Source organism: Myotis lucifugus, unplaced genomic scaffold, assembly GCF_000147115.1.
Source record: "Myotis lucifugus unplaced genomic scaffold, Myoluc2.0 scaffold_70, whole genome shotgun sequence".
Lineage (NCBI taxonomy): Eukaryota > Metazoa > Chordata > Mammalia > Chiroptera > Vespertilionidae > Myotis > Myotis lucifugus.
In genome coordinates, this window is record NW_005871118.1 from 3652121 (window position 1) to 3670124 (window position 18004).

Consider the following 18004-nt stretch of genomic DNA (forward strand, 5'->3'; position numbering starts at 1 on the left):
AGAGACAGGTCACCTTATAACACTCAAAAATTGCACCATCTTACATTTGCTTGAATAGAAATACAGTATTTTTTTCTTCCTAGGTTTTATAAAAAACTAGAGGAGGCATGTTTTAAAAAATTTAGCTAGAAATTTGCGTTACCAATTGAGGGCATATTTTTGACATTGTTAGAGGCCTTTTAGGTATATTTCTTAAAAGGAGAAAAATTATGAACCACTGATAACATCATTTCATTCTTTACTTGCTAACATAAGATTTTCCTCTTGTTTTCTGAAGTCTTCCTTTAAAAAATGTGGAGATCTTTCAAAGTTTTGAACTGAACAAGGAGATTAGAAGTTGATTACAAAGAAATAAAAAATGGAAATCATAGAAAAATAAATTTATCCATAAAAAAAGTTCCTGAAAACATTACATTCTGAAGGAACTTGCTTTTATTTTATGCAATTTTTTTCTCACTGCCTTTGATCAGGTGTTTATACAAATTCTTAAAGCAATTCTTGATTATCTGTTTTCCTGAATTGTCTTAAAAATTGGCATTTCTTTATAAAGAATTTATTTCTTTGATAGTTAGCCCTGCCTTGCTTTTTACCTTTTCTTCAGCTCTTTTTTTTGTTTCAGCATCCATCCAAGTCAGCTCATCTAAAGTCTGAATAAAAACTTCCCGGATCTGTGTAATCAAATCCTCAACCTCAAACCAAAAGAACAGAAGACAAATTTAGGCCATTAGTTAATTTTTTATAACACAAATTGAAACAGACAATAGTGGGTGAAAGCCTGGGTAGATGAGGGGCAGGAACAGGGTGGAAAGGGTAAATGGTGGCGGGGGGGGTGGGGGGGGAGGAGGAAAGGGGATATCTGTAATACTTTCAGCAATAAAGATAAATTAAACTTTTTTTAAAATTTAAAAATAGAGCTATAATCTGTCTTTATGTGATTTAATAATATATTAATAAATATAAATTTATAGGCAGACTATGACCTAAACAAATGGGTATATGTGAAAAATTATATTTTTAAAGCAACATCATTTTATCAATACTTATGATTAAATAGGTATTATATATATACATTTATCAAAAATCATGTTAAGAATAAACCGGTTTCCATTATCATAAAAGAAGAATTAACATAAAATATTACCTATTATTACCATTTGTAATTTAGTAAAGCATGAAGCAGCATTTCAATAGATTATTTCACCATATCTTCAAGCTGCATTGCTTTCATGTCAGCAACAATGAAAAATAGAGTACATTTCTTACACTTCAACTAAACCTGGGTTTACTTTCTAGGTTTTTAAGAAAACCCTAGTTTTTAGTCAATTTTGCTAACAGAGGAGTTTAGAAATGACTGTATCACTAGAACATGTGACTGTTTCCAGAACCTACTGCTTTTGGGAAAAGGACAGTTGCCTTTGGATTAAATAATACTAGGATCAGAAACATAACTAGACCCTTGAGAGAGGGAGGATGAGATTTACTGGGAAATAATGGCCAATTATGATTCAGAGGTTACCTGACAATTAATAAAATTTTAGCCCAATTATGGACCATTGTAATTGTCCATCAATGCAAATGAGTGAGTGATAGTGTACTGTGCTGAGAACATTACCACGTGTTTACTGTCTCCAGCAAATGCTGCTTGCACATAAAGCCTTCCCACTGCGCTGTCCATGTTCGCGTTGACAAAGTTTGCACAACGTCTCCAAGCTGCTATTTCTGATGTTGTGCCATAAAGGGCCTATGGGAGAGAAAAAGGAAATGGTGTTTGATCAGGAGTAAGACAAGGGAGCATCGTCACAACACAAATCTCACAGGACTCGCTATTCTTTACGTCTCCTAAGTTCTTGCAATATTCACTGGTCCTCCTTACAAGGCACGCTGTCCTTGCCGATGATAAAATGCAATCCAATTGGATTGTTTACTTACATACGATCTGACAATAAGGTATATTTTCAGTACCTGTCCCAGTAGAACTTCAGGCTACTACAAGTTAACATCCTTCTAGACAGCTTTAGGAAAAAAGCAACCCAAAAAGCAACCCTCCCAAACAAAAAATAACGCCGTTTACCGCTGCATAAACATAAATGTGAAGTAATGTTCAATAAACGTCGTAATGAGAGAAATCTGCTTTACAAAAAGGCACATTCCTGTTTGTTGAATGTTTTAGCTGAACTTCCAGCACTTAGAAGAAATCTATGTGTATAAATTTAAGTACCAATAAGGGGACTAACTTAGGTAAGGGAAATTTAGCAAAATACCAATTTGACATTCTTCAATTTTAAAATTGTGCTTGTATTTTCTTTTAAAGGGTAAAAACACAAAATTTCAATCAGAAAGTTATTTCCTTTCCATGACACTAACCAATACTGGACACCACCCATTCGCTAGAATTTCTCCTTTCTCATCTCTCCTGCCTTCGTCCCTCACAACATGACTAAAATGATGGTTGTTTAAATGTAGGTACAGCCTAATAAAAGGCCTTAAGGTTGTCTCCAGGTAGATGTGTTAGTGGATTGTCCACGTCAATGTACTCCATCTGTGTGTAACTCTAGTGAGCTATGAACACCTGAAAAATCAAGTTAATCGAGACATCTCTGCGATTGTTTTTAATGCCACACAAACACCAAGCCAGTATGTTTGTTTCATGAACTGCTCACATAACCAAATGCATATCCTTCCATGGCATTTCGATCACGATGCCACAGTAGACAAACATAGGATGGCAAAGACCATAAAAACTAGCTTTTCTATGATGGCTTTTCGAGACATCATAGCCTAAACATGGGCAAAATAACCAACGTTCGGCATTCTGTCTCTTGGCCAAGTTCACCACATTCTAGCAGTATACATGGCACCTTCATAACCATGTGTCTCTTTATGTTTTAAGTCTTAAGAAAAGAGAGATTGTATCTTCACCTTGCGGAAAGCATTTCTGGACTCCTTGTAGGTTCTGCTGAGGCTGCTTACAAGATCCATTATGAACCGCCAGGACATTAAATTTTGAAGATCTCTGTATAAAAAAACCCACCACCCAGCAACAAAAAAGATGAGGCTGCAAAGCTTCTAAAGAGTGATATTAAATGTAAACTCTGAGGACATGGGCACTCTGACATACTTACCTGGCAGAGTATTTGGTAAGAATGAGCTTAAGTTTGGTTAAATATTCTGGAGCATAAACAACCACATCTTCCTCACTTGTAATTTTAATATCCACAGTTGACATAATTTCATTTGTGAAATTGGACCAGCTGAATGGCTGGAAAAAAAGCAGGCACAAAACATTCAGTAATTATGAATTTCTCTTCTTGATTCCAACACTCAATTATGTTCAGGGGTCAGACATAGTTAGGGCGTCAGCTGCAGCACAATATAATTATCACAATCATCCAGTCAGATACTTGTATGGGATTTTCCCTTAATTGTTTCAATTGGTTTTGAATAAAAATTAGTTCGGCAGCATGATTATTTTGATAGAATTAAACCAACCACTTAAGAACAAAAGCAAAGCCTATAAGTGTAGAGAAAATACAGTTAGAAATTAGGCTCAGTGTCTTCTTCTTGGTCTAATCAATATAAAAGAGAAGAAAATGTTAGCTTTAAAATGTGTGCAAAAATTTAAATGGGTATAAAGTGTTTATCTTTTAAAAGTGGGTTTTAATAAACAATCCACCCAGCTGTCGTGACTCAGTGGTTGAGCATTGACCAGGTCACGGTTTGATTCCTGGGCGGGAACATGTCCAGGGTTTTGGGCTGGATCCCCAGTAGGTGTGGGGGACGTGGGGGGAGGGATGCAGGAGGCAGCTGATCAATGATTCTCTCTCATTACTGATGTTTCTATCTCTCTCCCTCTCCCTTCCTCTCTGAAATCAATAAAAAATATATTTTTAAAAATAAATAAATAATCCACTTAACACAGTAATATATCTCTGTGAAGATCCTGCAGTAAATGAAAGCACATTAGTTACAGCAGAGGTTCAATGAAGTTATAGATGCACCACAGAGGGTCCAACGAAGCCAAACAGAACACTGTCAATATAAGGCCTATAGGCATGCAGTTTTACTCTTCAGAAGCTAGGTTTAGAGTTGCTAAAAGATGGAAGCTTGTCTTTTTAAAATGGGACCACCAGTGGATATAAGGAAAAACAGCAGAAGTGGAGATCATGCACATCTTGCTGAAATGCCACATTTCAGTGCTTCAGTGCTTAAGAATGTTTACAATTACCAATATTTTAGGCTCTATAGTTATACAGATAAGTATATTATACGCTGGTCGCTTTCTAAGTATGAAGTGCGATGTTCTTTTCTTGATTTCCTTTGGTGGTTTGGATCATTCTTTCAAAACATACTTATTAGGCACTTTACAGCATGGGCGGGTCTGGAGAGCATTATGGTAAGTGAAATAAGCCAGAGAAAGACAATATCATATGATTTCACTCATATGTGAGATCTAATGAACAAAGTGGTCTAACAAGCAAGCTAGAGACAGACTCATAGATAGAAAGCAGGCTGACAGCTGTTGGAGCGGGGAGGGTGACTGGGGGGCAGGGCTGCGGGGGAGAGGTAGAGGGATTGAGCAAAAATGGGGAAAAAAGAGAACAAAACTCATGGACACGGACAACAATGTGGTGGTTGTTCCGGGGAGAGGGCATGGGGAGGTGGAGGAGGGTATAGGGGAAATAAATGGTGAAGGACAGACTTGACTTGGGGTGGTGAACACACAATACAGTGTATAGATAATGAGTTATAGAATTGTGCATCTGAAACCTGTATATTTTGTTAACCAGTGTCACCCCCAATAAATTCAATTTAAAAAGCTCTGTGAGAAATTCCTAACTGGAAAGGTTATGATTTTTAAAAGTCCTTTTTTATTATAATTATAGCCAAAGCAAATCCATCACTGAATGTAGTCATTTGCAGATTTTCCCATGGATGTTGTTTTATTTCCTGATTGTGTGCCACAACTAATACACAAATACACATGAATGACCTCCCAAAGAGATAATTACATACTAGCTAATGAATTACAACTAAGCAAAAAGATGTCAATTGCTGCTTATAAATGGAATCTATGAGACAGAGTTTTCTTATTTCTTGTGTTATATTTCTCCATTATTGCTCTGAACAGCTCATAGATGCCTTGATGAGAACATAGCAGATTCTATGAATAAATTAATCTTTTTAGGAGTTAAAAACAAATTAAATGCTTTTATTATCTGACTGTTCAACTCTGATGGCTATATAATGGTCTCTTTGAAGGATTTTCAGTTTAATATTTTCTAAACCCTTTTCTATGATCACTCCCACCATTATTGCATAGCTGCCTTGAAAAGGACTTTTACTTGTAAAATCACCTCTAACTAAATATAAATATAATAGTTTCAAATAGGTTTTTTTTCCTGGTCCTGTTATGAAGTCAGATGGTCAGTGTCATCTGAATTCATTTAATGTTCAATTTACTTCAATAAGTAAGAAATCATTGAAGTTTAAGAAACTGTATTTCAATGTTGTAAGTTTAAAATGGCACAATAAGAGAGTACATAAAACTTGCTACTTACCTTCCCATTGATCTCTAATGAAAAGTTATTTTGGACCTCGGATAATTTCATCTTGTTATAAAGAAGCATTGGATCATTTCGATCTTCAGGTTTAGCTGAAGCCTATGGATTTAAATTTTGATCATTATTTTAGAACTAAGAATTTTTTAGAAAAACATTATATTTAAGGAAAAAAGGAATATGGGATAGGTCCATGGTCGGCTAACTGCGGCTCGCGAGCCACATGTGGCTCTTTGGCCCCTTGAGTGTGGCTCTTCCTAAGCTTTAGGAGTACCCTAATTAAGTTAATAACAATGTACCTACCTATGTAGTTTAAGTTTAAAAAATTTGGCTCTCAAAAGAAATTTCAATCGTTGTACTGTTGATATTTGGCTCTGTTGACTAATGAGTTTGCCGACCACTGGGATAGGTAAATATACTTGAAGTTCCACTCTATATTTATTTTGTAATTTACTTTGTCATATCAAAAAGGAAAGTGAAATTTAAGAGATTTTAAATATTTTCAGTAACAATTATCAAGATTTGGCTGTAGTATTGACTATAAAAGTTCTCAAAAATATTTTTATTTTTCTATATATTTTTATATATTTTAATATTTTTATATTTTTGAGAATGGCCAAGCCACATAAGCAATATGTGGTCTGCTTCCATCTGTGGTTAATGGCCAGCTCAATTGTGTCTGTTTCACATTATAATAATTTTTTTGAATATAGTCATCTTCAATTTATCATGCAAATTCTGTCTCCCCCTCTACCACCACCACTATTATTCAGTGTCCAAGTTATAATTCAGACAGGAAAAAAACCCACCTCACAATGGTTTCTGCAATAATTTAAAGCAAATAAAACAGAGAAAACTCATGTTTAGGTTGCCAGGTATCTGAGGAATGCTAGCACTTTGTACTTTTGTGACTATGCTCCCATCCTGCCCAAGCAGTTTAATGCTCTATACTCAACCATATCCAGCTTTACTTTTTCCCACTGAATCACAAAAAAAAGGAGAGAAAGAAATGCAATGACAACCCCTTCACCCCCACCCCCCCACCCCCACTCCCACCCCCACCCAGCTAGTGGCTGAAATGAATTGAACTGGGAATTGTTTCTCAGAGACAATAGCTCCCATTTCCCCTTTAGGTCACTTATCTATGCCTTTATTTTCAAAATTATTTATTGAACATCTCCCACATGCAATAATAAGCTGGACACGGTTAGAGATACACAGGTGATTCAAAGGTGACTAAGGTACCACCCAGACCTCAGAGTCTAAGAGAAGAGAGAAAATATAGACACAAATAATTCTGAGATCCAACTATTAAAGAGCTGAGGCTGATCCAAGGAGAGCATGGTCTGGGAAGGTTCAAGTGGTAAAAACCTAGGGCAATAAACTGTTCTCTAATAATTCTGTGTTCAACACAGAGCCACGTGTAACCCATCGAACTTCCATTCATCCTGCTGTAGCTCCAAGCAAAGTCAGGCTCTGACTGGAGATTTTTGGTTTCATGTGGCCCTAGGAAAACTAAAATTGTCCTCAAAGATCTCCAGTCTTCAAGATTCTGATGGCAGTGTGCAAGTCAATGGGATGTAGGAGAGCAGGCTGTTGTTTGCAATGTCAGCAAAAGCTCTGTGGAGCCTAGACTGAAACCAAACTTGGGTTCAATCAATTACCTTGATGTTGCTCCAACAGAATTCACTCACTTGAGACTACAGACCCAGTCAGACAAGAAAATGCAAACTCAGACTCTAAGAGTTCACCTGCCACTAGAGGAAATTCATGAATATACCCTTGGGCTCTGCTGGTAAACTCTTCCTGCGAGATCTCCCCTCCTTAGCTGAGCAGCCTGGCAGTCTGAACTCGGTGACATCACACAGTCATGCAGCCATGTTCAGGGGCTAATATTTCTTAGCCAAGGGATAGAGGTAATCTCTTTAATCACTATAATTTTTTTTAAGGAAAATTGTGCCTATCAAGACTAAAACAGCTTTACTCAACAGTTAGCAATCAAGTGTGTCTTGAGTCTCAAGGACACTCAACAACAGTTTGGCTGTAGTTAGAATATTGGTATAATCCACTTATAATAGGTAATTAAATGTACCTAGTTTAATATTTGTCAAACTTAATATGTCTCCTGGATGTTGGAAACCCAGTTTACTCTAAAATTTTACAGTTTCAAAGGTCCTCTTAAAGTTAATGATCCTTTGCTAAGCTATGTATTTTTATCACTTGGTTAAAGAGTTGTACCTTTCATCCTTAAAATATAATAGAGAGAAAAAAAAGAAAAAGTAGTTAATGTTATTCAGTGTATCAGAGATAATGTGTTTTACATTGGCAATTTCTTTTTCCAATTCCATAACTTTATTCATTTCCAGAGAAAGCTTGTTTTCATCTATGGACAGTCCTCTTTCCTGACGTATCAATTTGGCCACAGAAATCATAAAATCCACATATGCTGTACAAGTCTGCAAGAAACAAATAACAGTAAATTACTGGCAAACTTTCTAAAGATACATCACAGTGCCTTAATGTAAAATTTTATTTCCCATTCAATATTAATTTCCGGTAACAGATATAGCACAATAAAATAGATACGCTTTCCTACATTCTAAAAGAAATGACCTGCATGGATTCTTAGAAAGTCAATGTGCCATATATATAGTTATTCATGAAGAGATGGCCACAAATTCATATTAATATTATCAGGATATCTTTATACCTTTATATCTGTTTCCTCTGGCCAACCAGTATTTCTTTTTTTAAATGAGACTGTGTTCTCATGAGCTCCTCCAACACAAACCTGTGGGTTTTAGTTAATTCCATAGTTGGCTCCCATTACTATGAAATTTATAAGATTCCATAGATTTGGATATCAGCTTTCTTCTAAGAATCCAAGTTCTTTGCATTTTATCTTTCATATACATTTTAACTTTGTGAAGGTAAACTAGTTAAATTATCAAACTTTTATAGAATATATCAATGCCTTCTTCAAGTTCAGAGTGGCATTAACTCCGGGAAATTGAATGCCACTTTCATAAATCTCAACCCATTGCCATTTAGCCATTATTTATCTATCAGCAAGTAAAATAAATGATGATCCCACCTCATGAAAATTCTCTCAAAACCCAAGTTCCCAGCACTAGCTAGATGACAAACAACCAAGATTGCAGAAGCCACACAATTTGGATCGATGGGCACTGCTATTCCTTTACTAGCTGTTCACAGGGTAGATACAAAGGAAGGCTATCCAGTGTTTAATACTTTCACAGTTTCAAGAGAGTTTTATGTCCCTTCTCACTTATTATCAGTGATAGGGCTATGTTATATTCATCTGAATTACAGTGACTCATTAAGAGGATTAAACATAAAACTCATGGAGAAATGAAAATATATTATCAAGCAAGAACCTCAGCAAAATGTACAGTTATTATCAATTTGAAAGTCAAGAGGACACGTTTAAGTAAGGTTTAGATACTGGCATTCCATGACCTTTATTAAACGCTAAGCAAACAGTTCCCTTGGGGAGAGGGCTCTCTTTTCCATGGATACCTCGTGATGCTGGGATGTCTAGCTAGCATTGTCTATGGATTTGACACTCAATGAACAAACTATTAGATTTTTAATACAGACTCAGCTGTGAGTCTGTGTTAAAATCTAATCACTAAGGTACAGGATAATAGAATGTTTTTATGTGAATTCTTGTGAACTCCATTCTTTTCCTACTCAAAGGTAATCAGAATTCTTGTTTCACTTTGAAATAAACAAATATGTCTGACGTAACACCTAATGGGACCAACTATTCCAAAATCTAAGCATGCGGTGTTTTTTAATTAACTGTATTTCAAATCATATAAATTCATCTGCATTCATCAGGAAATTGCTACTGACTATGAACAAAATGTTAATTTGAATTTTTCAATATCAACCTACTGAGATTGGTTTTCACTCTATGGGATTTTTTTTTGTTAATCAAGTAAGAAAATAATAACAAGAATGCTCTCTTGCACTTTGCTGATTCTGCAAACTGATTCTACTCCAGTAACTTCATTCTTATAGATGTATCTAAAGACTATGGGCCTGGACAGTGTGGCTCAGTGGTTGATCCTTGACCTATTAACCAGGAGGTCACAGTTCAATTCCTGGTCAAGGCATATGCCCGGGTTGCAGGCTCGATCCCCAGTGTGGGGCATGCAAGAGGCAGCTGATCAATGATTCTCTCTGACCATTGATGTTTCTATCTCTCTCTCCCTCTTCCTTCCTCTCTGAAATCAATTAAAAAATATTTTTAAAAAAAGACTATGGAACTCGGCCTAAGTAAGCATAGATGGAAGCACTGGCTTCTGTGATGCTTAAATATTTAATACAGCTACATGGAATGCGCTACTTCCTTTAATAACTTCATTACTTGGCAACTATTCCAATGTGAATGATTGCAGCATGTCTTAATATCTTGATTATCTTTTCCAGCTTCCAAATTTATATAGGAGCTGTCAGGACGCAGGCTTACTGCTGCTGTTAAATCCTTTCTACAAGATATGATTCTACCTTAAGGATTTAATTTCCTCCCTCGAGATACTTATAGATATATAAAATGCCAAGTGACTATAATTGTCATGATTTGAGGGAAAAGTAATTAACACATTGTAAAATTTAAATAATACACTGGCCAGACTATTTTTAAAACTGAAATTCAGTTTTTGTGTGTGTATCAGTGAGAGGAATTAGTTATTAGGACAAGGGCTAGAGTCGGCTATCTTTTTTGAGTCCTAAGACAACCTTGTTCAAGCTTTGATATAGTGAATTCTGTGAAAAAGAAACCCACCTAAATATCTATGCAGCTCTTCTTTTAAAAATAAAACACTGGCCTGGCTGGCATGGCTCAGTGGTTGAGCATCGACCTATGAACCAGGAGGTCACTATTTGATTCCCGGTGGGGGGTACATGCCCTGGTGGCGGGCTCGATCCCCAGGGGGACTGTTTCAATCTCATTACTTATAGCCTTTAAGATAGTAGTGTGGCATTAAGTCATCTTCAGATAATCAGAATACCTCATAAATCAGGTGTCTACCTCTTTAACAAGAGAGGACAGCATGAGAGGATCCTTAATGAACCCATTTTGAGATCAGTTCCTTTGCCATGACATTTAGAAAGTTCTAGTTATTTCCAGGGAAAGAAAGCTTCACACAAGAAGAGCCACTCAGATAAACCAAACTGGTAAGACATGTCAGTTTTTAGTGTATGTATTTGTACAGCCTTCTGCTTAATATTTGGCCTATACAAGACTGAGTTAACAATTTTAGATTATAAGTCTCTGGAATAAAATAGTGTTTATCTAGTCTTGTTTGGCAACGTATGTCATGCACATGCGCTGAATGAGATTTGCTCTCGGCTGTTTTTGTAGAATAGCACTGACTGGAAGGAAAGCTAGACTGAGACCTGAGAAACAGGAACATGGTAAGGTAGGCTATAGTAGCTATTTCTCCTTTATCTTCTTATAACAGAACCTCTATTCTGTTTCCTGTTGGTAGGACTGTCAATCAAGGGTCTCTCTTCCTGAGTCATGGAGATTAGCTGACACTATCAACTAGTTAACTCAGTTTCCTGGACACAGTGGCTGGTTGAAGAGCAGATGTCTTAGATAGGGTCAATCAGGGTCCTTTTCTCAGAATTTGATAGACATAAGGAGAGATGGGATTTCTCTTTTTCTGGATTGTGAAGCTACCAATGGTTATCTTTTGATGCCACATGGAGACAGAGTTCTAGAGCAAGAAGCCAACACAAAAGAAAATAGAACCTTGAGAATAAAGGTTCTATTTTATTAGAACCTGCACCTACCATGCCTGATTTATCCCTAGAGCTTTACAGTCAAGTGAGACAAACAAAAACATTTTTTTTTTTACAAAATTTAAGTTCATCAGAGTAGGTTTTACTGCTTACAATGAATGTTCCTCGCTCTTCTAATCTATGACCTTTAAGCAAGTCATTTTACTTTTTGGGTCTCTGATCCCTCATTTGTAAAATGAGGAGTTGGACTAAATCCTCTAATGTCCCATTTGGCTCTTAGAGTCTGTGCCTGAGTAACCTTCATTATTTAAAGAAAATATACGATTCTGTCATGTAAAAATTATAAGAATATAAATCTTTGGGTTTCTATTGCCTTAGGACATGTTTCCTCTGTAAGTGAGAGGTAAAGTACAGAAAACGAAAAGGGAACTGAGACATTTAAGTTTAGAACAATAACCAGAGGGATACAACATGCATTTCTCAAAATATACCATTTAAAACTGCCAGAATAACAGCACATAATAAGTTTGAAAGGCCTTTTAACAAGAGTAAAGTAGGCTTTGTTTTAAAGGAAGGAGTTGCAATATAGTTCTTGAAAAAAAATGCATTACCTACTTTCATTATTTAGTAGTGTCACGAAACAAGGTATTTTATTTGTGCTGTGATATGGTTTAAATGCCATATCACAACACAAAAATTCCATTCCTAAGGTAACAGAAGTGAACAAATTCTCTGTGAAGTGAAATGGGCTTTCTTGTAATTGTGGGTGCTATTTTCATTGTTTATATGAAGTTTTAGAACTATGGAAGATGATTCTCCAGATGAGCTGGATATCCCAGAAGGAAGGATAAAAAAGAACCTGGGGAAATGGGATTAAGTAATGACTTGATAAAAAAAAGATCTTTGATGAGGCTGCTTTGGATTAAAGATGGGGTATGACCCTCCCTTATCTCTAGCTCCCGAGGCATATCTGCACACCCAGACTCCACACCATAGTTTGAGAATCATTGGCTAAGGCAAAGAAGCCAGGCTTCTCTAGTCAAAGATAGCACCTTTCTTAGTAAAAGAAAATGTTGGCAACCTCATGTCATTCTTCAAAACTTCTGTTGGTTCTTTCCAATAAAATAATGCAAAAGTATGAGGCTCACTGAATGTGTAAATATCTCAGGCAAATTGACTGCAGCAGAGTTTGAAAAGATGAAAGGATACATGGTTTATAAGATGTTTACAAGATGCTCAGGAAGTGTATTCTATGAGCCCTAGAGTTTACACATCCTTAAGAATCAAGGTAAGGAACTAGGAAGGACCCCTAATAAAACTGGGTTCTTCTCTTTTCTTTTTCTTTCTTTCCTCTCTTCCTTTCCATCTCCCCCCTCAACCATTCATCTACTGACCCACAATATTTATTTGATAATTACTAAGGACCAGCTAGGTACTGGGACTAAAGCCAAGGATAAGTGAGATATGACACTGCTCCCTCTAAGTTTATGGTTTTCTAGAAAAAAAAAGATATTAAGTAAAAATGTCTACAGAAAACCATGTGCTATAGAAGGAATACTCTTATGAAGTTGGAATGATGCAATGGAAGGAGCAATAGATAAGGACAAAAATTCTACCTGGGGTTCTACTACTGTTTTGCTGAGTGTTCTGGGATAACCCTCTGAGTTTTAGATGTCTCACTCATCAACTCTATAAACATAATATATATTATTGTTCCTAGATTTGATCCCTACTCTGTTATTTGACTACAAATATACTAGTAGTATTTCCCAAACTGTGGTAGAGATTGCTTCTTTTTAGTAATAGAACCTTCCTCCCCCAAACTGAATTTTAATAAGGCACATATGCATGTCTACCCAGCTTAAGACTACATTTCCCAGCCTTCTTAAAATTTAGTTGTGGCCACATGACAATGTCCTAATCAATGGAATGAATACAACTTCTACATCACTTACACAAAAAGAAATCATTTGTCTACCAATCTCCTTTTCTTTTCCCTGTGGCCTGAAATGTGAACCAGGCACTGGTGAATCAACCTTGACCAGTTAGACTCATATACAACACTATCAAGGTCAAAGATCAAAGGAAGCTATGTTGCTGGCCATTCACATGGAACAGAGCTTCCTACCTCACCTAGACTTTCTGCCTACCTTTGGACTTCAACAAGAAATAGAAATAAACTTCTCTCTTGTTTGAGCTCCAGTATTTTCAGGTCTCTTTGTTACTGAAACTTAGCCAGGACCCAACTAATTTACAAACTCAAACATCTAGGGACCAGGAAGTCAACATAAATCAATGAATCATATAAGTGAGAACGGCTCAAACCTAGAGAACAAGTGACCTACCTAAAGGGGTCTAACTGCTGCCACATGGCAATGAGGCCTAGGGTTTGCAATTCTACTAATTTATCAAGAAATCTGGATTCTCAAGTCAAATCTTCTAACATTTTAAAATATTAGAAACTAGCCTTAACAAAAAACAAACAAAGAACTGCAGGTTAAAACAAAAATGCCTCTATATCAGACTCAAGCCTATGCCTGCCAATGGTTTCGGGTGCATCCCCAGTGGGGGATGTGCAGGAGGCAGCTGATCGATGTTTCTCTCTCATCAATGTTTCTAACTCTCTATCCCTCTCCCTCTCTGTAAAAAATCAATAAAATATATTTTAAAAAAATAAAATAAAATATTAGAAACTAATCCAAATAAAAAACAAACAAAGAACTGCAGGTTAAACAAAAATGCCTCTATATCAGACTCAAGCCTATGCCTGCCAATTTGTAACCTGTTCTCAATTATGACATAGTATTGAATGTAAGATGCACAAATACGCCATCATCTTAACAACTGCATTTTGGAATAACAACAGAATGCATTTACCACATCAAATGTATACACTGACGGCCAGAAACGTTTAATATAAAAATGTATATTTTAGGATTAAAAATTTTGACATGTTTTTATGACACAATTCTAAATATGAAAAACATCCCAGTTGATGATGATGAAAGAGTAGTAAAATGAGCCAAAATTCCTCAATCACCCTCAACTCTGCAATAGGAAGCATCTGGACAGCTTATAAAGCCAATAGCTGCAACCCACACAGTAACTAGATTGCAATGAACTCAAATCCCACACCCACATGATGATGCTATTAAGTGTGGCCTTTTATATCTTTTCCTTCATTTCAATATTGTGTAGCCATTCAAAAAGATACATTACAGTGAATTTATTCCATGTTATTTGAACTAAATTACACAAAATAAATGTTTAGCATAAACATATTTAGCTAATAATTTTGACTAGGGGCTCATTTCAGCCACATCACTACACTGTGATCATCAAAGGTAAAGTTAACTTACTTCTGAGCTACAAAATAATTATGAAGACATTATATATAGAACCAATATCTTTCCAAAATATCTAATAATATGTCACATTGCCGAGTTGTCTTCTGTTGTTCCTTTACATCAATAAAAAAGAGAGCATAAACGTCAGCCTGAGGGAGGTAAGGCTGAGGAATGAGAAGAAGCACCCCAGAGCATCCATCAGTTCTATGGAGTATGACGCCCTAGGCTGGCTGGCCAATGGTAGAGTCAGAAGGTGGCTGCAAAAGTTCGTCTGATCCCAGTGCCCTAGCTAGTCCACTGAAAGTCAAATCAGAAGGCTCTGGAAGGGTGCCACGGATGTTCTCATACCGGACCATGCTTCAGTCCTCATTGATATTGCCCTAGACCAGTGGTCGGCAAACTGCGGCTCGCGAGCCACATGCAGCTCTTTGGCCCCTTGAGTGTGGCTCTTCCACAAAATACTGACTTCTGCGCATAGGCCACGAAGATTCAATCACACTGTACGTGCGCGCCCGCACGTGGTATTATGTAGAAGAGCCACACTCAAGGGGCCAAAGAGCCGCATGTGGCTTGTGAGCCGCAGTTTGCCGAACACTGCCTAGACCCTGACTGATGCTGTTCATTTTGCAAATGATCCAATTTATAGGGGAATTAAAGCATTTGAAATTGACTTTTCAAAATGGGTCATAGACAAATGCTGAAAATCAAGACACAAATAAGGAATTTCAAGTTTCTTTGTTTCTTAAAACACCTTCATTCTGCTGAGAATATTCATTCTATCAAAGGGAGCTCATGATTGTGTCTGATTTTAAGTGTCTGTCCAGAGTGAAGAACATAGAGAATATACACTTGGCCTTAGTCTTTTTCATTATTTGTAAGTTTACACCAGATGATTCTGTAGATTTATTTTGTTAATTGCTTTGTGTGTGTGTGTCTTTTTATTTGTTTGTTTGTTTGTTTGTTTTGTTTTTTACCTCTTTATATAGTCCAGTGCATTCATAATAGTCCCTGGAGGGGAGGCCAAGTCGAGGTTGGTCAATCTATAAAAAAATACACAAAAGATTAATATAAACCATTCAGTGGATATAGAACAAGACCACAGTGTTCTTGCTGTTTATAAGGGTAACAATCACACACTGAGTGAACACATAATTAGGAAATGGTTTTCACCCTATGTCAAAGCATTAAACTGATGGCTGATAGATAATCTGGAAGATTGTGCTGCAGATAATTGAGGGGAAAAAAAAACAAAGAAAAACTTGAACAGAAAATATACTGGTAAGGATTTTAACAGAACAGAAGGTGCAGGTGGACAAAAACATGTCAGAATCTAGGAGAGAGGAGCTTCTAAATTACACATTTACAGGCCATTCTACTTCCTGAGATTCTAACATGTGTGCCTGGGAACATTCTCTTCTACCCCAGCCCTTAAATGAGATGGAATAAAAATAAAAGGTGGGAAAGGTAGGAAATCTCTATGGTAAGTCTAGAACATTTTTAGCTACTATAATCTTGCCAGAGATTTTTTTTTTAATATATTTTATTGATTTTTTTACAGAGAGGAAGGGAGAGGGATAGAGAGTTAGAAACATCGATGAGAGAGAAACATCGATCAGCTGCCTCCTGCACACTCCCCACTGGGGCTGTGCCCGCAACCAAGGTACATGCCCTTGACCGGAATCGAACCTGGGACCCTTGAGTCCGCAGGCCGACGCTCTATCCACTGAGCCAAATCGGTTAGGGCGCCAGAGATTTTTTTTTCTTTTTTGAGTTCCTATGGCCTAGGGCCTAGGCAGTGCTCGGCAAACTCATTAGTCAACAGAGCCAAATATCAACAGTACGACGATTGAAATTTCTTTTGAGAGCCAAATTTTTTAAACTTAAACTATATAGGTAGGTACATTGTTATTAACTTAATTAGGGTACTCCTAAGGCTTAGGAAGAGCCACACTCAAGGGGCCGAAGAGCCGCATGTGGCTCACGAGCCACAGTTTGCCAACCACGGGTAGGGGAATGGAGGAGACACCTCCTTGGTTCTCTCCAAAGCTGCTCTGCTCTGGACATCAGCAGACGCCGCTGAGAGCTAAGTGTGTAAAAGACAAACTCAGGTCTGCTCTGTGGTGTCCAGTCCATCTTCATACCCTGTGAGAGCGCTACCTGGACACACTCGCAGCTCCGTGAGAGCGCTGCCTATGCACTGCATGGTAAGAAGGTGGGTACAAGAGAAGCTTTTGAGTGAAATGTCTTCAATGATCAACTAAACTGAGTTTGACATTATCAATCATGGATAAATATTTCTTGGTTTATTATTAATAATAAAATATTTTGAGCCATTGAAGATTTTAAAAAAAGAAAAAGAAAAAAAAGATGGATACAGGGCCCATCGAGAGCATTGATGATTTAAGTGAGAATCCTCGCAGGAAGAGCCAATTCAGCACAAAAGAAACATCACCCAAAGGGCTGGATGGAAAGAGCCAAAACACATATCCAGAAGAAGGGCCCTGCTCCTTCTCCAACCTTCTGATCCTCCTTTAAAAAAGCCCTCATGCCCAGCTGGTGTAGCTCAGCGGTTGAGCGTCGAGCCAGGAACCAAGAGGCCACTGGTTTGATTCCCAGATGCACTGTGGGGGCATGGAGGAGGCAGCTTATCGATGATGTTTCTCTCTCATTGATATTTCTATCTCCCTCCCTTCCTCTGTCTTAAAAAAAATCAATAAAATATATACTTTTTAAAATGTTCTTATGATGATCATGCAGGATACTGACATTTGAGAGCCCAAAGAGAGAAGAGAGTCAGATTAAATATCTTTCGTGACTTTAACAAATAACCATGAATATTTATGCAATAGTGACATAAATATGATTCTGTGACCTGCAACTTTTGAGTTAGTTTATGTTATAGGAGACAAAATAAAAGCTTTATAAATTTTTCAGTCTGTTCCAAACACACTCATTAAGTATAAATCCCATTTTAAGTGACACCTTAGATAAACCTAATTGAATGGCTTACATTAAAAAAAAATAAAAATCCAGCCCTAGCTGGTTTGGCTCAGTGGATAGAGCATTGGCCTGTGGACTGAAGGGTCCCAGGTTCGATTCCAGTCAAGAGCACATGCCCAGGTTGCGGGCTTAATACCCAGTTGGGGGTGTGCAGGAGGCAGCCGATCAATGATTCTCTCTTGTCATTGATGTTTCTATCTCTCTCCCCCTCTCCCTTATTTTCTGAAATCAATAAAAATATATTTTTTAAAAATCCAGAAGGAAAGGGGAGTGGGGAGTGGGGGCAGGTAGAGGAGGGTATGGGGGGATAAATGGTGATGGGAG

The 18004-nt window shown here is 37.2% G+C and overlaps 1 protein-coding gene across 1 annotated transcript in view; it reads right to left on the reverse strand.

Annotated features, from left to right (window-relative positions):
• The window catches only part of MME (membrane metalloendopeptidase), a 95520-nt gene that overhangs the window by 40375 nt on the left and 37141 nt on the right, over nucleotides 1-18004 (reverse strand). The window contains exons 8-14 of the mRNA XM_006090329.3: nucleotides 15655-15720; nucleotides 7880-8014; nucleotides 5559-5660; nucleotides 3123-3259; nucleotides 2920-3013; nucleotides 1613-1741; nucleotides 591-689 (exon numbers count right to left, since the gene is read on the reverse strand). Coding sequence (XP_006090391.1) covers nucleotides 591-689; nucleotides 1613-1741; nucleotides 2920-3013; nucleotides 3123-3259; nucleotides 5559-5660; nucleotides 7880-8014; nucleotides 15655-15720 — 762 coding nt within the window. The remainder of the gene's footprint in view (nucleotides 1-590; nucleotides 690-1612; nucleotides 1742-2919; nucleotides 3014-3122; nucleotides 3260-5558; nucleotides 5661-7879; nucleotides 8015-15654; nucleotides 15721-18004) is intronic.